The sequence below is a fragment of the Eriocheir sinensis genome, chromosome 59 (assembly GCF_024679095.1).
Source record: "Eriocheir sinensis breed Jianghai 21 chromosome 59, ASM2467909v1, whole genome shotgun sequence".
NCBI classification, from domain to species: domain Eukaryota; kingdom Metazoa; phylum Arthropoda; class Malacostraca; order Decapoda; family Varunidae; genus Eriocheir; species Eriocheir sinensis.
Window position 1 is genome coordinate 5654788 of NC_066567.1, and position 23564 is coordinate 5678351.

The 23564-nt window shown below is 41.7% G+C and overlaps 2 protein-coding genes and 2 long non-coding RNA genes across 5 annotated transcripts; 3 read left to right on the forward strand and 1 right to left on the reverse strand.

Annotated features, from left to right (window-relative positions):
• The first annotated feature begins 1730 nt into the window (after nucleotides 1-1730).
• On the forward strand, nucleotides 1731-4873 carry LOC126985188 (cold shock domain-containing protein CG9705-like). Its single transcript, XM_050839744.1, has 3 exons — nucleotides 1731-1825; nucleotides 2617-2739; nucleotides 4705-4873. Exons 1-3 carry the CDS (start codon nucleotides 1731-1733, stop codon nucleotides 4871-4873), a joined length of 387 nt encoding a protein of 128 aa, XP_050695701.1.
• A 6641-nt stretch (nucleotides 4874-11514) lies between these two features.
• Nucleotides 11515-13196, forward strand: LOC126985434 (uncharacterized). Its single transcript, XR_007738712.1, has 4 exons — nucleotides 11515-11651; nucleotides 11829-11908; nucleotides 12671-12800; nucleotides 12984-13196. It is a non-coding gene; the product is annotated as an uncharacterized LOC126985434 (long non-coding RNA).
• A 436-nt stretch (nucleotides 13197-13632) lies between these two features.
• LOC126985435 (uncharacterized) lies at nucleotides 13633-14318 on the reverse strand. Its single transcript, XR_007738713.1, has 3 exons — nucleotides 14160-14318; nucleotides 13885-13975; nucleotides 13633-13667 (listed from the first exon to the last, which is right to left on the reverse strand). It is a non-coding gene; the product is annotated as an uncharacterized LOC126985435 (long non-coding RNA).
• Nucleotides 14319-15667: 1349 nt separating this feature from the next.
• Nucleotides 15668-23350, forward strand: LOC126985432 (cytoplasmic dynein 2 intermediate chain 2-like). Of its 2 annotated transcripts, none has more exons than XM_050840300.1 (11): nucleotides 15668-16089; nucleotides 16239-16466; nucleotides 16834-16912; nucleotides 17206-17305; nucleotides 17637-17761; nucleotides 18186-18420; nucleotides 18733-18964; nucleotides 19318-19480; nucleotides 19692-19859; nucleotides 20446-20660; nucleotides 21222-23350. In XM_050840300.1, the coding sequence occupies exons 2-11, from the start codon at nucleotides 16408-16410 to the stop codon at nucleotides 21349-21351; spliced, it is 1506 nt and encodes a 501-aa protein (XP_050696257.1). In that variant the 5' UTR covers nucleotides 15668-16089; nucleotides 16239-16407; the 3' UTR covers nucleotides 21352-23350. The 2 variants fall into 2 exon arrangements, with proteins under 2 accessions (XP_050696257.1, XP_050696256.1); XM_050840299.1 differs by having other exon boundaries at nucleotides 15668-15977; nucleotides 16150-16466.
• Nucleotides 23351-23564: the final 214 nt, after the last annotated feature.

Genomic DNA, 23564 nt, shown 5'->3' on the forward strand with positions numbered 1-23564 from the left:
AGCATAACACACCTCTCTCCTTTACTTATGGCCATGGACCATTGAACACAGGAGAAGGGAGGACAGGGAGAAATAGAGGGTTAAATAGGTAAAAATGAAAAATTATCCCTCCCTGGCATACGTAACTCACCTTTCCACACAATTTACACGCTTCCAGGTGAGTTTGAGGTCATAGAAAAGCACAATAAATCTTTCTCCCTTTATTACGAGGCATTGAACACACAGGAGGAGGGAGGACAGGGAGAAATAGAAGGGTTAACAGGCCGAGATAAGGAGCAGCATCCCTCCCATCCACACTTATTTCTCCTTTACACGCTTAATCACACGCTTCCAGGTGAGTTAGAGGGGATAGACAAACACAATACACCTTTCTCCTTTACTTACAATCCATAAAATACATTAGGAAAGGGAGGATAAGGAGAAATAAGGGGTTAAATAGGCAGAGTCCATCCTCTTGTTTACGTGTGCATCAGCTGACAGCATCTCAAGGTCACTGGGAAGGCTTGGGATGAATAGGTGTTTTCTCACATCCGTTATGCATCCTGTCTGACCTTTTATCCTTATTAGGCTCTATATGGGCCTAAGAACATGTATAAGGTTATCTAGTATCAGGGTCATTTATTTCACCCCGTATCTGAAGGCGTGGGATTAATAGGTGTTTTCTCACATCCATTATGCATCCTGTCTGACCTTTTATCCTTATTAGGCTCTATATGGTCCTAAGAACATGTATAAGGTTATCTAGTATCAGGGTAATTTATTTCACCCCGTATCAAAGTCAAGGGAATGGATGGGATTAGGTGTTTTCTCGCATCCATTATGCATCCTGCCTGATCTTTTCTAATCCTTATTAGGCTCTGTATGGAACTCAGAACATGTATAAGGTTATCTAGTATCAGGGTCATATATTTCACCTCGTTTCTCAAGGTCAAAGGTAGGAATGGGATGAATAGGTGTTTTCTCACATCCATTATGCTTCCTGCCTGACCTTTTATCCTTATTAGGCTCTATATAGGCCTAAGAACATGTATAAGGTTATCTAGTATCAGGGTCATTTATTCCACCCCGTATTTGTAAGCCTGGATATACGGACCTTTTTTTTCTAGTCTAAATAAACCTCATATTCATTTTTAACAAAATTATTAGATTCTGTATGGTACAAGAACATGTGTACAGTCATCTGGTGTCACGTTCATTTATTCCACCCCGTATTTAGAAGTCTACATTATAAGGACCTTTTTTTTGTAGTCTAAATAATACCCAGATAGTCTCTTTAACAGTACCTCAAGTTTTGTAAAGGTATGGAAAGGTTAGGGCTGATAATGATGCCATTCTACCTGCCCACTTATCTCTCCTGCCTTGACCTTTGAGTTTTAAAGGTCAGCTGCTCGTGTTGTGCATTTACCTTTTCGTTCACTCACCTGTTTGCCTCACCTGGTTGCCATAGTGCGTGGTAGTTGTTTACCTTGAGACATTGATTACTTGCCTTTACCTGGTAGTGCTGTGAAGGTGTGGAAGTAGTAAGGTGTGTCTACTGCCAAGCATATCAGTGAGAACCTATCAAGAGGTGTTAGGTAATGAAGCAATGCACCTGGAACACACACACACACACACACACACACACACACACACACACACACACACACACACACACAGGTGAAAATATATATCAGGAGGTGCAATAATTAATTGGTGTCCATAGCTATTTACTCTTCCCCCTTCCCCCAGGCATGTCTACCCCCAGCAGCACCCCAGACAGCCCCAACAAGCGGCTGCTACAGATCCCGTCACCCATTGTCACCCGCCGCACCCGAACTAAGTCCACGTAAGCCCTGCTGAATGAACTTTGCTTTATTGTTATTATTGATCTAATGGTTAGTACACTCAGCTATGAATCTGGTGGGCCCAGGTCAAATCCCGCAGTCACTGAACAGTCCACCTAGGTAGTTGTCCATCTTCCCCTTTGAACTGGTTGATAAGTGGGTACCTGGGGAAGGTGAACTATGGTAACCCAGATGTCACACTGGCCCTGTGTCCTGGGGTAATGGGTTCTCAACTCCCACAGGCTCAAGGGCCAATGCTGCAGAGGTGAGCACCAAGGTCATGTGTGTGCCCCTAACTTTACCTTTTACCAAGTGGTGATTTGGCCCTTTGGTGCCCTAAAGCATAACCTACAAACACCTCACCCACAATAAGCTTCCCAGATTCCTTTAGCCTATTAATAACCATCAGCCACTTCTACACCAAGGACCTGACTAGCTGCATAATCCATCTGCATTTTGTTAGTTTGAAGCTGGAGATTGCAGAGGTATGACAGACCTTTTTTATATAGGAAAAAGTGGAATAAATAATGATACATGAGAGCCTTTAAAATAAGCTGATAGAGGGAAGGGCTAGGAATATCAGGCGAGAATTGTGTTTGTTTATTTCAAGAAAAGACCTGCCAAAATGTAGGTGCATCTTCAATGCTTGTGCACCTTATATGCCTGAAAATATAGTATTCCCACACATTTCATATATAAAAACAACAGGAAAAGAGAATAAGAAAGGAAGAATGAAAGCCACCAATCATGTTAGTCCTAGAAGCTGCTAACACATACATCATCCCATCCGCAGGAGTGAGATAGCCATCACCAACCCCGAGGTGAAGGGGAAGGTGAGATACTTCTGCCGCACCAAGGGACACGGCTTTATTGTTCCTGAGAATGGCTCTGAGGACCTCTTCCTTCACATCTCTGAGTGAGTAGACTGTGTTGTGCTGTTTGTTTGTTTGTGGGGTTATATGTTTGGGGGAACATTTATTATTTTTACTCCTACTCTGTGTCTCTCTTATGTCTCTTTGTCTATTCTATTACTCTTTCTTTTTTTGTATGTGTGTCTGTCTTTATCTGTCTTTTGGTCTGGCCTCTATCTTTCTCACTTCCCATCAACATCTCCTCTCCCTCATTCCCCTCCTCCTCCTTTGACTTTCACCTTCATACACATCATTTAATCTCTCCTTCCTCCCATGCCCTTAAGCCCCAAATACACTGCTGAATTTTGTCTCACGAATGTGCGCGAATATGCAAGTCATCCTGTGTCGCGAACAAGTTCGGCATCTTTCTTGCCTGTTCTTGGCCTTTCGGGGACATGTCTGCGTCCATCACGCGACTTTTGACAGTTGGTCACGACCGCCATGAAAGTTTCATGTTGCATGAAAAATTCGCGGCTGTTCGCTGAATGTGCACGAATGCAAAATGGACGCCGAATTGTCGCCGAAATGTCGGCGACATGTCGCAGACAATTCAGCGTCCGATTTGCGGTGTTCGGCGAATTGTCAGCAAATTTTGACCGTTGAAATTTAAATTTTGACATGTCGCCGAATGGCCAAGACTATTCGGGGACATGTCCCCGAATATTTGGCGAATTAATCACGACACGGCAAACGGGTCACAGTGGGAGGTGTACACGGGGGTCTGCCTATCTATCTATCTATCTATCTATCTATCTTTCTTTCTATCAGTCTATCTATCAGTCTGTCTATCTGTCTATCCATCTATCTATCTATCTATCTATCTATCTATATATCTCTCTCTCTATCTCTCTATCTATCTATCTCTCTATCTATCTCTCTCTCTCTCTCTCTCTCTCTCTCTCTCTCTATCTATCTATCTCTCTCTATATCTCTCTATATATATATATATATATATATATATATATATATATATATAATACTATAATAATTAATAGTAAACAAGAAAATATGAAAAACAAGAAGAATCTGAATATATAAAATAGGTATGGAAGTAACATTTTCATTTATTTCATAATTAATTTACTATTTATTACTTTATTTATTTCTCAATATCATTATTCTGCCATTATTTAACCTTTGTTTCATTTTCAGTTATTTAGATTTATCTCTTCTTTCAGTTACTGGTTTGTTTACTGATATTACGTAAACATTCATTCATTCTAAAATATTTATAGGAGAGCAAAACAAAAACAAGTCACATTTATACATTTTATTACACATACTATCATACATATTACCACACATGGTATTTACTCGCCCACAATTCTGTCCTGTCAGGCCACTGCTCCCTGGGTGTTGTAGTAGTCCATGCGGTAGGCGTCGATTCCCGAGCTTTTATATGCCACATGGGCATCAGATGATCAGCTGTCAGAAATCTTGGCACTGTCAGAGAATTGTCCCCGACATGTCGCCGACACTTCGGGGACATGCGAAGACGATTCGGAGACTTGTCGCCAGTTATTACGTGACAAAAAAAAAGTTAAAATTTCAGATTTTGAGCTCGGCGACATGGACGCCGAATAGTCGCCGACATGTCTCCGAACTGTCCCCGAATTGTCTCGAGCATTTGCCGACATGTCGCCGAATGGTCACGAACTGTAAGAGTCTTGGTCATGTCGGCATACCAGTCGCCGAATTTTTTCACGAACTGATTCGGCGTCAAGTTCGTGGCCAAAATTTGGCAGTGTATTTGGGGCTTTATATTCTCTTTCCCCATCTCAGCCTTCCTGTCTCTTTTTTCTTACCACATATCTTCATACCTTTTCTTCCCTCCCTCCTTTCTATCATTCTCACATCAGTACATTTCACACACCCAACCCCCCTTTTTTTTTTCTTCCTTTCCTTTTTCTCCCTCATTTCTTCAACACCACTCACCCCAACTCATGCCTCTCCCCCCTCCTCCCCTGCAGCATCGAGGGGGAGTACGTGCCCCAGGAAGGAGATGAGGTCACCTACCGCCTCTGCCCCATCCCCCCCAAGAGGGAGAAGTACCAGGCCACTCATGTTCGTATCGTCAACTTCACACCTGAGGTTCACCATCGCTGGGACTGCAAACCCCATGAGGATGCACACCACTAGACTGTAAACCACTGGAGTCATGCATACACACCTGTCGGCATACATACATAAGCATGCATACATACACATACACTGACGTACGTATCTATACATGTAAGCAGTTTTTTATGTGCTCATGTCTCTTGCTGATGTCAGCTTCCGTTCTTGGTGCATAATTTTCTACACACACACACACACACACACACACACACACACACACACACTCAACTTAAATTTACTGAAAATCAAATTAGTATTGGATTTTTTTTTTAACCTGACCAAAAGAATCAAAAATGCAATTCAAAAGTCTTCTGCCAGAATAAGAGAATGTGACTCCTTCAATGCTCTTGACTAACCCAGCTCTCTCTTATTCTCTCTTTTAGGTTCTTAGCTCTTTGCTCTCAATCTGTCGACATCTTGGTTCGTTGATTTTCACTCTACTTCAGATTTCATGGTCCCTGATTAATAGTTTTTTCTTATATACTCTCTTTAGATATTTAGTTTACAGTTTTTGGTAACATCTCAGTTTCTTGATTTCCTTCATTCACTCAAAGTTCACAGTCTCCAGTATTCAATCTTTTCAGCTTCCTTGTCTGAGGTGCTCATGTCAAAACCTGGTTATTGAGAAAGCTCAGCACTGTTGCTCACTATGGTACTGCTGTGTATGTAGCATCCTAGTAGTGTAGGCGTGCCCTTGCTCACTGTGAAGCCATGGCCAAGAGAAGGGCCTAATGAGGGACCCATATTATACAAACTACTTCCAGGTGTAACAATGAACTGAGCTGCCTTGGCTGTGTGGGCATAGGAATGGCTGGCTGTGTTGTCTTCAGAGGGTAATTTGTGTGCACCATTTCAGTAAATATTCTCCTCAGGAATAAAACTATTGTAGAAGAATAGGCTGAGTTATGTAAATAAATTGTTAAAATGCATATATTCCATTTATGTTAAAGGAGGCAGCTCAAGGGAATGGAATAGGATGTTAGAGGGGAATGTAAAAAGGGTGATGGACTTCCTGCTAGGGTTGTACACTTTCCAGGAAGGGACCAGAAGGACAATAGAGGGTGTAAATGAATTTCTAAAGAAAGCTTGGGCAGTGCACGCAGGATAGTGGGGACTCTTGAAAATGTTTTCCCTCCCAGCACTACCAGCTCCTTCTGTACTGCTGTATTCTGTATTTAGAGGTTTGACCTGAGGGATTAAGCCATTAAAAAGGCTGTGGTCACTTCCAAACCGAGTAGCTACCTCTTGAACCAAAACCAGGGGATAGGTAAAAGCTCACAATAGCACTGCCCTTATAATGATTATAGTGGACGTATTTCAAAGAGACGGTCACATATGATTGATTACTTAATTATTTTGACACTAGTTGATTTCAGTTCGATTTTTCTGGTTATTTTTACCTCAGAGGGAGTATAAATTGAAATAGTGTGTACAAATTAGCTAATAATGCTTTAATATACCCTGATCATTGTTACCTTACAACACGTGTGGAGTATTGGTTGGTGATGCTATTCTGGACGTGATCATTTGCTGGTCTCTCTCTGCTAGGAGGAGAAATTACTGTAATGCTACTTAGTGTCAGTCATGGCTATTTTTTCCCACTAATAATGGAATGACTAATGACATTATTCGATCACTGAATCATGGACCCTTTTCTCCACGAACTCTACAAATGTTATCCTCCAACTCAATCATGGATAATTTTTCTCATGTTTTCCTCAGACGCCAATCACTTGCTACCTTTTCCTCATGTTATCTTCAAAGAAAATATCAATCACTTGTTACTTCTGTGCCAACGAGCCAGAGTCAACACCCTGGCAGCCTGACCCACGAGCTTAACCTAACCTTTCCTCCAGCCCAGCCGACACACAGCTGCTGGCGTGGACCAAGGGGGGCGTGTTCACCCCTCACACACACTTGCCTCCAAGAAGTAGTCACATCAGGGGAAAAAATGATTTGGTAATATGAGCTTGGGTGTAAAAGTGGAATATTGGCAGGATAAAGATTAATAAGGGTTCTCCATTTTGACAATAGTAATAATAATGAGAGTAATAATAGGTGTATTCCATATAATTCCATATAACAAACAGAACTACAAAAAAAGGAGTGCAGTGGTAAAGTGCTGCATGCAGTTAATGGAGTAATATTATATGTCTAATTCATTTACTTTCACACCTCTGCTCAATTTCAAGCAACAGTTTTTTCCTGATACAAGTATTAATTGGAAGGGAGTGTAAAAATTGGCAAACATCTCCATACCATTAGTGGCGATGTGCTTATGGTTCTCCCGTCTCACCAACCTCTCATTTTTGGCACTCACAGGCTGTCCCAATATCTTATGTGCTGTAGGTTGATGGTGTTCATGTAGCCAGAGACTGCTGTGTACTGTAAATCAACAACTATTTTTATGGCTTAGGATAATAGGAAATTTTTTAAGGTTGTAAAGAAACTTACACAAAATTAAGCTACGGGGGGAGTGTCCTTAGTAAACACACACTGAGAGTTTAAGGATATTTTTCTTTCCCTCTCTCACTGACACATTTGTGGTAGCTGACAGAAAACACAATGTGAAGGTACCACCAACCTCACCTGGCATCCAGCACCTGAGGGAAGACAAGCAGGTGCTAAACATTTACCTGTGTGTGCCTTGGCCAGGTGGTGGAGGCAGTGGTGGTGGTGGTATTGGTGTTGTTCATGATGGATCTGTACAACATTATATAGAGCTCAGATCCCTTGTTTGCACATCCACCTTCATACTGAACTTCTTTATTTCTAAACAGTTTACTCTTCTACATTAATGGATGTGTTTTGCAACGATGATATTGATAGTAATAATAGTCGTAATATAACTTGGTGCCAATATTTAAGGTTAGTGAATTGGATGGTTTTCAAATGTGTGAATAATGATGTTCTTTGTAGTGTGTGTGTGTCTGAGGATGAGTTTGCTTCCTAAAAACTACTTGTTATGTTTGCACTCCTGCCAGGCTTGAGACACACACACGTAGCCCCTGAGTGGCTCTCCCTTCACCACCAGCAGAGAACACAATGCCCTGGACCCCTCGGCAGACACACCACTAGCACAACACTCTGCCTTGACCAATGTTTCCCCCTTGTGGCATGAACCTTTCTGTTAATACTATCAGCCTGTTTTCCCTAATGTCTTATCTGTGTGTTAGTGTCACAAACCTGTTTTCCATCATAGCTTAACCTATTAACATTGTAAGACTGTTCCTGTTCCCTAAAGCAGTATTTTCTGTCAATGCCATCATCCCATTTTTGTCTTCTCTTGTGGCACAACCTTCTGTTAGTGCCACAAGACTGTTTTCCATTGTGGCTAATAGTTTTAAGGCCCAGGGCACATGAAAAAGCTTGTTGTTGTTCTTAGTAAACACATGTTAGTGACACAAGAATGTTCCTCAAGGCAGTAAGGTGTATTGGTTCCATGAGCCTGTTTCTCCTGGTGCCATACCCTTGTTGTGCCATTAGCCTGTTGTCATTGTAACATGCCATCTCTTACTGCCAGTGGCTTGTCATTCCCGCACTGCATTGCCTGTCATATCTCGAGGTGCCTGCACGCCAGACTGAGTGTCGTAGAGTTGTCCGCTTGACACAGTTTAAGTGCCGCAGTCGTGTGTCTTAATTTTTGCAGCGTTTGGTAATGTTCATCTCTTGAGAGCAGTTGTTATGCTATTTTTATATTAGCATATTTTTACACTTCTTTTGGCAGTCGTGTGGCATATTTTTGTAACATTCGGTGACGTTCGTTTCCGCCAGAGCACCTTTCAGGCTGGTTTTGTATCAGTATACTCGTAACACTTCTTTTTTAAGGGTTTCTTTGCCAAGTACATATGATGCATTTATGTAATTCATAAGTTAGTTTATGGATTGATATGATGAGTGAATGTGAAAAGTGGAGAGTGAGGTTACCAAATAAGAATATGTTTGCTGATCAGTATGCAGCCTTCCAATTAACACTACAAGCTTTGGAACACTAAACTGAGATATAAAAATAAGCTATTGTGAAAATAGTATTATGATGAGGCTTTATTTTATACTTCAAGTCAGTTTTCAAAATTAGTATATTTTTCCTGATGTGTACTAATTGGAGTCATGCATACATTGGTGGACATGCCCGTGTTGGTGGCTGGGGTGAGTGAAGGTTTGCCGTAGTGAATGAGGCTAATTCACGGGACCTTCTGTAAGCCCACAACAAGAGTGTATACGATGTAGTTCACCGTCAGCATCACTGCACATAGTATAGAGTGCACCGGCTGAGGCTTCAAGTGTTTTCAGTCTGTTTCACTGCCAAGCAAACTTTGGAAAGGTCCAACTAACATTCTTTTTACTATCAGGTATTGTTGTGTATCCAGTCAAGAGCATGTGAGGTAGTTGAAGCAATGTTAAGTTTTGCTTTGCTGAAAAATAATGACTTTTAACATTAATTCTTTTTGCAATATACAGGAAGGAAGGTATATTAAGTCATCTTTTATCAAGTTCTGAATTACTTGAAAATCATGTCTATCAGTGTTACATCCTTTTGCAATCAAGATCAAGTGGTAATACAATTTTTTTGTAATAACTTCTACCTTTTGATTAATGGAAATTTGTCTGACGATTAATTTGTGCCAGAATAGTCACACTTGTAGTGGGATTTTAGTCAGATTTTCGTTTTTCTGATTAAAACATCAAAATTAAATACCTGTTTAATATGATATTAGTTTAATATTAATTTAGTGTTTTAATATTAAGGTTTTCTTGGGTGATTTGAAATGTTCATTTTTAGGTATGGAAATCAATGCCAAAATAGTTAAGTGTTGTGGGTGAGAAAGTGTGACTCTCTTTCTTCTCCAACAAGTGTTTCGTAGAAGTACAACTTTTCGGTTACTGTTTCCTCGTTGTGATCCAGGATGTTGCTTCGCGGGTCCACATATCAAGACCAAAATGTTTAGTGTTCTGTGCTGGAAAGTCTGCTTTGCATTCTTTTTAGTGAATATAAAGTAGTAGTACAAGTCTTCAGTCTTAAGTACTTTGTTTTTGTCTTTGCGTAACTTGTGATTTGCAACGCACGCTGATAGACCGTAATGTTTGCCGCCACAGAGTTTATATAATTTGCTCGTGTGCCATTTTTTTCTTATTTCACACTGTATTGTTTAATTTTTTATTAATACAGTTTGTTTTATCAATGAGTGATTTTTATTTTTCAGGGTTAAGTCCCCTTGCTTTATTTCTCTTATATTCTTGGAGTTCTTTTTTTCTTTGTTACTCTCAGAGATTTGGTTTAGCTGTGTTGTGATTGTCGTGTAATGGTTCATTGGTTATAAACAAATAGAATTACAGGGAGGAGCTGTGAGTGCGTGGTGGTGTCTGTGGTGCAGGGTAAAAAAATTCCATGTAACTATATTAACTTTGCAGGAACTGTCGAAGGTAAGCTGGAGTAGGCATCTGTGGACATTGGATTATTGAGTGTTTATTAGTTATACAGTCTATGTAGAAGGCTTAAATTAGATCAGCAATCCTTCACCATGTGGCAATGTTAAGTATTTGCCAATTCTGTCATATAGAAAAACAAACATGTGACTGTTTATTAAGATGCTGAATTGTTATGTATTTAGAATTTTGTTTTATTCATTTAATTGTAGGATAAATCAGGGCAGAGGAGCAGGTAGAGAGATGAAATTAGAACAATTGCCAGCACGCTAACATCAGAACGAGAAAGGGAGAACGTTGGGGCAGGCCTTTGTACTGCAGTGGTTATAGTAATGACTGAAGGTGATAAACAGGATAAGCAACTTTTAAGGCTGAAATTAGGTATAGAGATAATTAACTATTTACTTTGCAGCATAATGAATGAACTGCATAATGTATGACGTGGAGTTAAGTGTAGGTGAAATCATGTGATATTTGGAGTATGTATGAAACAGCTAATTTATGAGCAGACTCTGTTTTTGCCCGAAGAGGAAATCTCAGTGCCAAACTAGCTCTAGAACTGTCTCAGGTACTTATTGATATTACCACCTGCGTGAGTTCATGTGAGTCAGAGGAACAACTAAACCATAACCCTTAGAACTTGTTACCGAGCTGTACAGGTTAAGTTAGAGGCGGGCAGGAGGTAGTGCATGTGTCTAACTGAGGAAATAAACATTAATCAACACCTGAGTATCATAAACTTCCACAACAGGGAGAAGTTATTAAAGGTGAGACAAGGCGAGGCCTATTAAAGGGTTTAGGTAATTACGGAGGTGAGTGGAGATAAATGATTGTTGTGTCTGCAGATAAATGATTGTTGAAATATAGTCTTTCATCAAATGCGATAAAATAAAATAAGGAAAACTAGGTAGCCTCTCTAAAGAAGCGTTGTGTATGGAGCCCGTCTATTTTTAAGATACATTAGTGATGCGAATCTATTCCTTGGCTTTCTCAAATTATTAATCCATAATTTTCAGCTGCTTCAAACCACTGCTTCGAGGCAAGAGTGTATCTTTGCTTCTCCTCTCGACATAATTTCTCAGGACACGTAGATATGGCAAACTAGAGGGCATACAAAGTAGCAAAAGTTTACCAAGTGCATATGTAAAGCACCAATTCATGAGAAAGCGATGATACACTGTAGTAACATTTGATAAAAAGGAAAGGTGAAACGGAAGTGATGTCATAGAGATGCACGGTCGTTTTCGAGAACTTGGAGAGCTCAGTTGGTCACGAGAAGTCAGAATGGGTAGACCCTGGGCAGAGCGACTCAAGAATCCTCGAACTAGACCGTGTGGCGGCCATCACCACGAACTTGAGCAGCTTTCCATACGTAAGTGTTTCTCTTGATGTTCCTCGATATATAGTCAGTCGTAATTCCTCTGGTTCAGCACCTTACTGGTTATCTGTCTTGTAATAACTGCTTGTTTCACGCCCTCACCCAAGTAGAGTCTAAATACTGATACGGTATACCCAAGATGTTAAATTCTTTTCCTGATCGTCTTTGCAGCACCAGCGGGGACGAAGGAGGTGTGATGACCAGGTGGAGGGACGTGAATACATCAGACCACGGGAGAGCTGTGATTGCAGGTAATGGTGAAGTAATTACCGGGGAGTCGCGCGCGCACACACACACACAGAGAGGGAGGTGGGCGGGAACAGTTTGAGAAATGATCTGTCGCACGCAAAGGGCGTGAGTGTTGGGGTGAGAGAGAGAGGTGGGCGGGGGCAGTTTGAGATGGGGATTAAGGCCTATTTTGGATTTGAGATTCTGAGCGTGCGAGGTAGTTAGGTATTTTCTACAGCAACTACTACTATTAAATACTTATGATTTTGTTGCAGTTAAGTAGCCGGGGTAACAAATTAATTGATCGTTCAATGATTAACAATTTTATCATTTGTCGTTACTGCTTGTTTCCCAAAGTGAACACAAACGTAGTAGCAGCAATATATAAGGTAGCTCTCTCGTTCCCCTTCCCTCCACGTTTTTTCCCTTATGTGAACCGTTTAACTAGCCGTTTCGTTCAATTGTTTGGTGGCACGTTTTCTCGTACCATTTTCCAGCCGAATTTTACGCTAAAGACTTATTCATTGCTTACTTGCGTCATTATAGGTCTCCGCCGTAGTTTGCTTGCATATACTAAACAGGGTCCTTTATTGAACGTAAGGCAGTAGTTTAAAAGTTAATTCCTCTCATCGATGTAATATCCATATTCATTTTTTTTTCTTTAGTGGGAGGGAGAAAGACGAGCGCGAGTGTGGAGTCATAAATTACGGTAATTTATTTGTAGTTAATATCTTGCAGTGCTTTATCCCATTTGCCAAGAGTAGAAAGTCTTCCGGTGCTTTCAGGGCCTGCAGCGCCGCCGCCTGACGAGTGATGCTTCGGGCTGACGGCGGCGTAGACGATATGCGAGAGGCGAGGTCTAGGTTGTGGCGGCAATGTTGACCATCTTGTAATATAAAGGCATTGCTAAAGCTGGTATGTGCGAATTAATTATTATTTAAATGTAAAATAAATGTAAAAATGAGTTTACTAAAATGAATATGCCTTCTCTTGACTACTTCGCATGTTTAGATCGTGTCAACGAAAGCTGTAACAACTGGAGATTTTTTTAATGATAATTTTAATGTATACGTCTATTAACACTTGGGTACTTTTCAGGTCGCTGGGGGCGTGGTCTTCTGTAATCAAAGCCACCCATACCCACCACTCTCGTCTCGGCGACTCTTAGCGGTGTCCCATCGCTCGACTCTCCTACTGCTTTTCATGGCAGTGGGGGCGTGTACGGGGAAGTGACGCGACGAGGGGCGTTTGAATAGAGCAGCCCGGGTATATGAGGGGAAGGATATACATGATTCGAGTAGTAGAGGAAACTGAATAAAAAATCCCTGGACCTGCCTGCTTTTATTATTCCTTCCGTATACACTACACCACGGTGATCTTATTTTCCCACCCTTGAAAGTCTACGACTCCTTTGTAGACAAAGCCTCTTCACTGTAAACTTAATTTCTTTCCTTGCCGTGCTTTGCCTAAAGCTGCGTCGGGTGGAAAGTTCCACACGAGTCTAACTTGCCCCGGAAGACGCGTGGCAAAGTCAATCCACCAGAGTCCTTCATCTTACTAGACAAAGGAATCACTGGCTTCACGGCACAGCAGATTCACCGCGCGACGCAGCTCCCCAGGTCAAACCACGACAAGGAAGACTGCGGAGGCCGGAGTCTGCGAACGAGTGGTCCCGAGCACCGGGCGGGAGGCAATAGGAGACCGTCGCTTTCTTGGGCCAGTCAAACAGGCAGCGAAGCAGAACACTTTTCTGCAACTCTCTAACGTCGGTGGTGCGTCTATCTGTTTAAAAAAAAAAAACATAATTAACGGCTGTAATAGAGGGTCTGCCACGTAACGCAAACTCCCAATAGTCACCAGTATTCACATCACGACTGCTTAACAATCTATAATATGAAATAAATGTTAAGTAGGCTACCAATGATTGTTAGTCGTTACCCTGAACAAGCCTACCATAAATCTAATAAACTGACATTACAAAAAAAGCTAAAAGACAAACCAAACGTACGATGGTGCACGAAGTAATCCACGAGCGGGGGCGAGACGGCCACGGGACTCCTTCGGCAGCAGCTCGGCGCGGCCACGTCAGACTGGAAACAAGACCATAAATAATTACACAATGCCAACAGCTGTGCCCGATGCAAACCACCAGTTACAACTTAATAACCATACCACGATTATTAAACGACACTATAGTGGGTAGACGACTATAAAATAAAAACAGTAATGCAAGCGAAAAAAAAAAAATATTAAAAAGCAAATTATAAATCTAACCTTCAGACTTCATATATGCAGTAGCAGCAGAAGTCCATCCGGCTCCCCGTCACCATCGCCACCACCGCCATCTCCTTCCGCCGTCTTCCTCGCACTGGCCACGTTGTCACCTTACACCGCCTCGACCCTGTAAAGTTTCGGCACCTGGGAATCTCGAAACACCAAACCCGAGACAATTAACGCAACACCGATCATCACTTATACGTTCCCTACAGAACTAACAATGCACCCACAAAACATTGACGTTAACGCCCTCGATTAAGAAAAAAAATATATAAAATGACCTAATTATCCATTCGTACCATTAACTACCAAGCCCTCAACTACGCATAACTCACCTATTAAGAAGAAGAGGAGGAGGAGGTGGGGGCAACAGGGAAATAAGAAAAGAGGTTGATTTACACTACCTCAATTTTCTCATTAGCGGTAAAATTTTCAGCTATTTGTTGTTTTTGTTTTGTCTTCATATATTCATAACTTTCTCAAACTTTTCTTTTTAGGTCATACTGCTGCTGCTATTTCTGCTTCTACCGCCCCTACTACTGCAATATTGTACGAGCACTTCCTCTCTCTCTCTCTCTCTCTCTCTCTCTCTCTCTCTCTAGTCCTGTGTCCTGTCGTTAAAGAAAATTGTTTAAACTAGTTCATATTAGTACTTCCACACCCGTATTAATTGTTACCTATGCAACACAAATCTACGTAGAAAGGCCTTTTTTGCATGGACTAATGATAGCTAATAGTGAAGATATATCCATAAGCTGTTCTAATGTCATGCACGAAACAGGTTGAACAGCACAGTCTTTCCGCTTAAAACTGTGGGAAGAAGGGTGGGAAGCAAATCTAATACAATAAAAGTGCATAAAATTATTAAATACTATCGTAGGAAGCACTGATAGGCATAGTCTCTCCACACGATATTGACCTCTCTTTTGGACACTCTTTACTTTTGGCTTTTATAGGAGCAGCGATTAGCGGGTTTTTTTTTTCTTCACTTTTCCTTTGTTGCCCTTGAGCTGCTTCCTTTCCTGTTAAAAATAAATAAATAAATAGTCTGAATCTGCATGACCTAGCCGGGGAAGCAAATGATGACATATTTATTTTTATTTTTATAGGATATCAATATAATCACCCTTCTTCTTTTGACCTGTTCTGCTGTGCATCGCTTTTTAGGTCCTCCTTGGTACTTTTTTTACACTTAGATGCTTCAATTAGTTACTCTGTGATAGTAAAGATTGGGTTCCGCGATGCAAAATTAAGGATAGGATGTCTACGGGATAGCAAACCGCAGACATGGAGGTAGAATTGGTGGAGTCAACACGGCCCGCTAATCCCATTCATTGAGGTGAAGCCGACGAACTGTCAAATTTACGGCCAAAAAATGGGGGTGGGCGAGCCTGACAACACCTGACACCTGGTCGTAAAAATGACAGCTCGGGCGGATTCACTTAATTGAGGTGATGTCGACTCCACCAATTCTACCTCCATGGCCGCCGACACCACACCGGATCGTCGCGAACGTCAACAACAACAACAACAACAACATACCTGACAACGGCGGACTGGACGGAGCCACGGGGAAGACTTAAATACAAACACGCCCTGCATACAGCCCTAACAATTACCACAAACACAGAAGCAGCTTAATTACAGATAGAGGAAGCCCAGATAGAGAACACCCAGGCACACTGAACACTAAAAGAAACACGAAAACTACTAAACAAAACAAATACTATACAAAACAAGTCTATCTGTGGAGGTGTCCAGGTAACGTGCAGGTAGACCAGTAGCGGCTTAATTAATGACATCCAAAACACCCAGGTACAGCGAACACTAAACCACGTAAACTCCTAAACAAAACCCATGTAAACTACTAAACAAAACCCATGTAAACTACTAAACATAGTAACACATTACCTGGAGGCATTTCAAGGTGTTCAGGTGGGGTACAGGTAAACCGAAGTATCAGTGTAATGAGAAAGAATACACCCAGGTACAGCAAACACTAAACCACGTAAACTACTAAACAAAACCCATGTAAACTGCTAAACATAATAACACATTACCTGGAGGTATTTCAAGGTGTTCAGGTGGGGTACAGGTAAACCGAAGTATCAGTGTAATAAGATAGAAAACTCCCAGGTACAGCAAACACCTAACCCATGCTAACCATTAAACAAAGCTAGTCATTACCTGAGACGTCCCAAGGTGGCCAGGTAGGGTGCAGGTAGACCCGTCCACTCCACACACCATGTTTTCTGACCACAGCGACGAGCCCACCAGCTTCCCCTCCACCTGGAAGACCGAACAGTGAGTAATAGCATAAAGGATCTCCTATTTTACTATAAAGCTATCCCCTATTATGATAAAACAGATATCCTATTTTTTAACAATGCAACTTGGGTATATATCCCATAATTTACAATAACAAAACTAATTATCCCCCAATTTTACAATAACACAACTATTCCCACATTTATAGTAACACAGCTATCTCCAATTTCATAATAATACAGCTATATACCACCATTTTTTGTCAACACTCAGCTAAATGTCGAACAGAAGGATGAGATAGTATTAATGAGTAAGATATCAACTTGAGACTCACCTGGTAGAGAGGCAGTGGCTGTGTCTCGACCTTGCGTGAGCCTCAGTACTCATGTCTTTGTTCCCACAGGTCCCTGGAATCTGGCGGCACCCAGACAGAGGAGGTCGGCACTCAGGATGAAGAGTGCCAAGTTACCGACCAGATTGAGGTGTGTTAGTTTGCTCAAATGTATGAAAGTAGCTGAACAGATTACAGTCCATAGGTTTACCTCAATGTATTAAAGTGGCTGTTCTTATTGTGATGGAGTTGCTATTTTTAAGACATTTTTGTTCTGATGTTAACCCTATATAAATCATCTTTCAGTGTAGTATTATGAATGTTTATTTTTAATTCTTATTTGATTAATTTACTAATATAAACACCTCAAAATCAGTGGTAAATAAATACACCTGAAAAAATTAAGATGTCATACCTTCCCTCACCTGTCTCTTCCTCCCTCAGGCCGGGGTGCAGACGGAGGAGGAGGAGCAGAAGAGTCTTGGGCCAGCAGAGTATGATGAAGCATCCCTCTCAGAGTTCCTGAAGCGTGTCACCCCCAAAGGTAAGGATGGTGGTGGTGGTGGTGGAGGATAAATTTGGTTAGCTATTTATTGTTCACATTGATTTGTCACTTGCTAATAGTTATATGTTTTATTTATTTATTCAATTAACTATAAAAAATATAAGAAGAAACTCTAAACTCAGCACTCGCTCCTTGTCAGCACCATTCAAGGTATAAATAATCAGTAAAATAACTAATAAACTCCATTAAAATAAAAAGGGCAGCACTAACAAAATATGAAAAATCTTAAAAAAATTAACTCACCACTTACATACTCCTAGTCAGCAGTGGGTTAACATTTGGCTGAATGACTTCCTCTCTTGTGCCACAGTGCTGAGGGAGCTGGATCGCCGTGCCCGCAGCCAGGCTTTCCTTGGCTATGGGGCAGTGGAGGAGGAGGCTGGGACAGGAGGCAAGCTTCTCCACACACTCCGCTGCAACCAGACAGACCAGGAGGTGAGCCACAGCAGCAGTACATCCACATCAATCCTGGAAAGGGATAATGCCATCAAGTCTTATTCAGTTTTCCTGCCAAATTTCACTAATCCTGTATGAGAATATGTAGTCTGTCATTGTGTGTATCTCTTAGGCCCATATTCTTAAACAGTTTGGGGCTTACTCACCTACATTTGATAAGGCTTTCATAGAGGTTGTGGGTACTTCCATGGGTAGTTTTATGTGCCTAGTGATGGTTTGACAAGGCTTCTGCATCATGAGTGTGAAAATCCCTCATGAAAACCCAACTAATATCCCTTGTGGCCTTTGGAAATATTTGTTGTGTGAGCCAAAAGCATTTGAGAATACATATCTTAGTATAAAACAACCCTAAGTGTAAAGGCTCCCATACTCATGCTCATCTTTCCCTCTTTTTGGCCTGCAGTGTGTGGTGTCCGGGATGGGGTGGAGCAGCACGGGGTCAGTGGTGGGGGTGAGCTTCGGGGCGGGGGAGCATGACGACTGGTGCAGCCACCGGGGCACCATCGCCGTGTGGAACATCAACCGCAGCGACTTTGATGCCAACCAGCCGGAGCGCGTCATTGAGGCTGCCTCCTGCGTGCTGTGCCTGGCCTTCCACCCCTCAAACCCGGCGCTTTTTGCTGCGGGCACTTTTAATGGTGGGGAAGTGGCTCTTACTCTATTGGCACTCACACTCTCTTGGCACTGTTAGCAATTTTGATGGTGTGAAAGTGGCAATAGCTTTTTTAGTACCACCTTTTACTGTTGTCAATTTTAATGGTGTCTGAGTGCTTCTGAGTGATCTCCTAAATATTAAATTTGTACATGATATATAGTACAACCTTTTTTTTCTCATGTTTTTTCCAAATAATTTTACATCTGTGTTAAGGAAACTTACTGTTACTACCACTATTGCTAAAACTACCACTACCACAACCATCCACTAACCACCACCATCACCACCACTGCAGGAGAAATTCTGGTATACGACCTTTCTCGCACGGAGGACGTCACACCCCTGGCCGTGGGGGAGTGTGGGGGAGGCGGGGTGAGCACGCTGGCCTGGGTGGAGCTGGGGGACTTGCGGGGAGGGGATGGTGGCCCCCATCGCGCACCCCACACCCTCACCGCCACCACCACCACGGGCCATGTTCTGGTGTGGGCGCTGAACCTCACCAAGCAGACGTTGACCCTCAAGGCTGGGTGAGTGGAGGGCAGGGCAGGGTGCTCAGCATATGTTCAGTTGAGTTAATCTTTGATAATTAAGGTCAGAACAGGTCATCAGGTCTGGTCATTGGGTTCAGTTATGTTTGGCGGTTAGTAAAGTACAAATGAATTAGTCTTAAGGTAATAAACATACACAAAAATTACCTTTTCTATTACGACTTTAACTACTTCTAAGGTAAATAACAAGTAACTAGTTCATTGTCATCCCCACAGGTGCATTGGATATATAATTAGTCAAGGTGGCAGCAGCAGGTACTAAGACTTATAAACCCCACTGCTGCAACTTGTCTAAGGTAACAGAAGGTAATAGCTCCTCATTATTTCCACAGGTACATGGTGAGGACGCAGGACATCCCCAGGGGTGTGAGGACGCAGGTTGGAGAGGACACCGGCGTGGGCATCGCAGCCGCCTCCTACAGCCCAGACGACCCTTCTGTCTTCCTGGTGGGAGGGGAGGGGGGCAGCCTTTTCCTCTGCTCTGCCAACCCTGAGGTGCGAGAGAAGTGATGGTGATGGTGTTGGTTGGTGGGTGGAAATTGAAGTCAGACTACATGATGGCAATAATGCTGATTGATGAGTGAAATTGATTGTGATTTATGCTATATTTTTAAAAGCAGTTTTCCCTAATGTCAATAGCCTAGCAATGATATTTATAAATGGGTGAACATGCACAAACGATACTACTCTCTCCCCCCCCCCAAAGTCCCCCACCGTCATGGACTTGAGTGGTGTTCATCTGCATCGGTGCGTGACGGCCACACTCGCCCCACACACTGGCCGCACCCTGGAGGCACAGTTCTCGCCTCACCACCGCCACGCACTTCTCTCAGCGGGCTCAGATAACCAGATACGACTGTACTCGCTTCTGCAGGTGTGTGTGTGTGTGTGTGTGTGTGTGTGTATTAGTTATATTTACCAAGTTGTGATATTTAGTTATGTTCAAGAGGTCCTATCTCTGAGTCTCTGTGAGTCAAATTTAGCTTTTAACATTTCAGGTTGTACACTGTTTAATACATCTATTTGGAAAAGCAGTTTTGTATTTAATATCTTTCAAGCATCACGTTCTTTTCAACTCCATATCATATTCCATAGTTGCTTCCCTATCACATGCAAGCAGATTTCTCCATCACTTCTCTTACTCCCTTCATCGCCCTGAGCACTGCAATCATGTCACCTCTCCCCTTTCTTTCTTTTAAGTATAGCAGACCCAACGTTACCAATGTTTCCCTGTACATTAGACCTGGCAAGCTGAAAAGAATATTGGTTGCTGCTCTTTGTATTTTCTTGATCTTGTTTTTTCTTTTTATGTGGGGACCAAACTACTGCTGCATATTCCAACCTGAGATTAATTAAAGCCTCCGTCAATTTTTTCATCCTGATCCATGTATTGAAATGCCACTCTTATGTTGTTTAGCAGCTTTTAAGTCTGACAGCTTCGTTAATCCCTCTCCTCACAGCCCAACAAGCCCATCACCGCCACACACAGCGAGGAGTCTGTGACCTGTGCCCGGTGGTCACCCTCACGGCCCCTCGTCTTTGCTGCCGGCCTCTCCTCGGGACGTGTGGTCCTCCATGACCTTGACCCCAGGACGGGCCGCCAGCAGCCCTTCATCACCCTGGCCTCCCCCGGCAGAGCAGTTGCTGTCACGGCACTGCGCTTCAACCACAGGAAGTGAGTGCTGTGTGTGGATTTTTTTTACAGCAAAGGAGGCAGCTCAAGGGGAAATAAAAATAAATAAAATAGACATAATGTAACTAAACATGCATAAAGATTGTCCTTCCTACTAATACCTTAATTTCTTCTAAGGTAAATAACAGGTAACTAGCTCATAGATAAGTAAACATAAATACATAAAAATGAAAAGCCCTATGGCACTGGATATTCATGCTTGTTGGTGTTTTAATTCGGTTTTACTTTCACTTTTTTATTTTTTAGTTTCAGAAAGATTTATTGGTAACTAAATTCTGTTCGCCTAAGTCCGACCCAAGCTGACAACATAAACCTAAGCGTGTTTGCAAGCTGAGTGCTGATTGGCTACTGCTATGGGTTTAAAGTTTTCTTTAACCTCTGTTTGTGTTTATCTCACGCAACACTTTCTCATAATCTGCACTGTGCTTACGAACACGCTTAGGTTTATGTTGTCAGCTTGGGTCAGACTTAAGTGAACAGGCTATAGATAATTTGACCACATAAAAGAATGCCCCCCACCAAACCCCCACCTCTCTTCCCCAGCATGACTCAGCTGGGTGTGGGGGATGCCTTGGGGAGAGTGTTGGTGTGGCAGCTCCCCACCCAGGCTGTCTCCCCACTCCCCGGTGAGCTCTCCACCCTGCAAGGACTCCTGGATATCCTCAAGGACTAACAGGAACACCAACAGACCAAGAGGAGACTGATAAACATTCCTTAATTAATTTATTTCCTTCCCTCCACTAATGGGAAACAAACAAACATTCCATTTGATCTTTATTTCCTTTCTTTCTTTTTCCCCGTCTCCCTGTGTTGACCTTCTCCTAAAATTGACCTGCCTACAATACCAGTTTTCCTTTCCTCTTTTATTATTCCTTTTCCTTCCTCTCCTCTGTTTCTTTTTTCCTTGTCCTTCCTCTCCTCTGTTTCCTTTTTCCTTGTCCTTCCTCTCCTTCCTTTTCTCTTTTTATATCTAACTGAATGTCTCTTATAGCAATTTAATGTTGTTTGCCTGTCCTTATTTATTTTGATTGTCCATCTTCTATTTTTTTTCCTTTTTCTTTTATCCTCTGTCTGCAATGTGAGGGTTACAGAGTGTTTAATCTATAGTAATTGTACTCCCCTGGATCTACCTAATGCACTCTGTTTAATAATAATAATGATGGTGATAATAACCTTCCTATCCTTCTTTTCTTCTATCTATGCATCGTCTTCTGTTTATCCTCTTTTTCCTTCCTAACATTCCTGTCTGACTCCTTTCTTTCATCCTCTATTCCTTTTCCTCTTTCCACACATCTTCCATTTATCCTCTTTTTTTCCTTTCTAACATTCCTTTCTAACTCATGTCAGACTCCTCTCTTTCATCCTCTATTCCTTTTCTTCTTTCCACGCATTTCCTTTTCATCTTCTATTCCATTCTATCATTTCGTTCTGACTTTCATCATCATTCCTTTTCTTCTTTCCATGTATCTCCTACTTTCCTCTATAGAGCTATACCTTTTCAACATTTCTGTCTTTCATCCTCTCTTCCTTTTCTCCTTAATGTGCATCTCCTTCTTTTCATCTTCCATTCCTTTCTAACTTCTACATCAGCTTCATTTTGGGTCAGTCAGTCAGTCAGCGAACTTTACCGTTACAAGTCACCTAGTTCTTGCGTCACCGCATTTAACCGAGTCACGCAGGTCTCACTGTGTTCTTAGGTAGGGGAGAGTGGCGATGATTCGGACAGTGGGATGGTCCAGCCATAGCACTTATTGTAAAGTGTATGGGACTGAGTGCCGCGAGATTTTGTGTGAATGTGCAAAACTTTGTTACCTTGGCCCACAAAGGGACAACCACTCCCTAAGAGCTATTCTTTTTTATGTAAGTCTGATTTTATGTTTTTTTGCATCTCGTATGTAATATTTTCAGGGTGTATCGTAAGCTCTCACTTCAAAAACATGGCAATTAGCGAGATGTAAATTATTTTGGTGACGCAGCGATGCACGGCGAAGGTGTTGCCGTATAACACGATCACCCAGCTCTCGTGCTGGAAAAGGGGTGTGACCACACATTTGCTTTTTATTGAGTCGTGATGATTCGGACGGTTGATTTTTTCATTATTTTTATTAAATTTATATCAATTTAAACACTAAAGGTGTTGCAACCGTTATAAAAAGGTTAATTTGGTTGATTTATATTCAGATATTATGCTTGTGAGAAAAGAAGGAGGCCATAATACCAATTTTTTTAGATATTTCTTGTAGTTCTCCTTTTTGTTTTTTCCCCTATAAATAATGAGAGGATATTTTTGTGCTTATACAAATGTTTTATAGTAGATTTAATCTTGTTTATTAGCCAATCAAGCTTACGTTACATAAATATTAAGCTGAGTATTATGAGTGTCCGTACCATCCCACCTCCCTGGCCGAACCATCACCACGGGTGGGGATGGTTCGGACGATTTAGAAACTTGTCTTTCACCACCTACATCTGAAAACTGGACATGGCTACGGGTGTCATATTAGCAGCCGAAAGAGCCAAAGGATGAAGGAACATTTTGAGATCAACAAAATTACACTACTTAAACTTTTTTTTCTAAAACTATTTTTCTGAAAAGTGGCCGAATCATCACCGCTCTCCCCTAAACGTTTTGCTGTGATAAAGGAACATGAATATATAAAATTAAAACCTGTCCTGTGTCGTGTTTTAACCTTTACCACTTGTAGCATATGGAAAAAAAAAGGATAAAAGAAAACATCAGAATGGCAGGAAAAAGGGGAAAAAAGATGAAATACTCGAAATACCAAAACACTGAGTCAGGGAGATGAACAGATGAAAGGAAAGAAAGGAAAAATATAAGGAAAAAATGAAAAATAACAAAACTATGATAAAAGGAAAAGGAGACGA

Excerpts from the sequence above, each read along its gene's own strand:
- LOC126985432 (XM_050840300.1), top strand. The coding sequence starts at position 16,408 with ATGTTTTCTGACCACAGCGACGAGCCCACCAGCTTCCCCTCCACCTGG. Across the intron at positions 17,762-18,185 it reads GCAACCAGACAGACCAGGAG|TGTGTGGTGTCCGGGATGGG; the intron begins GTGAGCCACAGC and ends TTTGGCCTGCAG. Across the intron at positions 20,661-21,221 it reads CTGCGCTTCAACCACAGGAA|CATGACTCAGCTGGGTGTGG; the intron begins GTGAGTGCTGTG and ends TCTCTTCCCCAG.
- LOC126985188 (XM_050839744.1), top strand. The coding sequence starts at position 1,731 with ATGTCTACCCCCAGCAGCACCCCAGACAGCCCCAACAAGCGGCTGCTA. Across the intron at positions 1,826-2,616 it reads CGCACCCGAACTAAGTCCAC|GAGTGAGATAGCCATCACCA; the intron begins GTAAGCCCTGCT and ends TCCCATCCGCAG. Across the intron at positions 2,740-4,704 it reads CTCTTCCTTCACATCTCTGA|CATCGAGGGGGAGTACGTGC; the intron begins GTGAGTAGACTG and ends CCTCCCCTGCAG.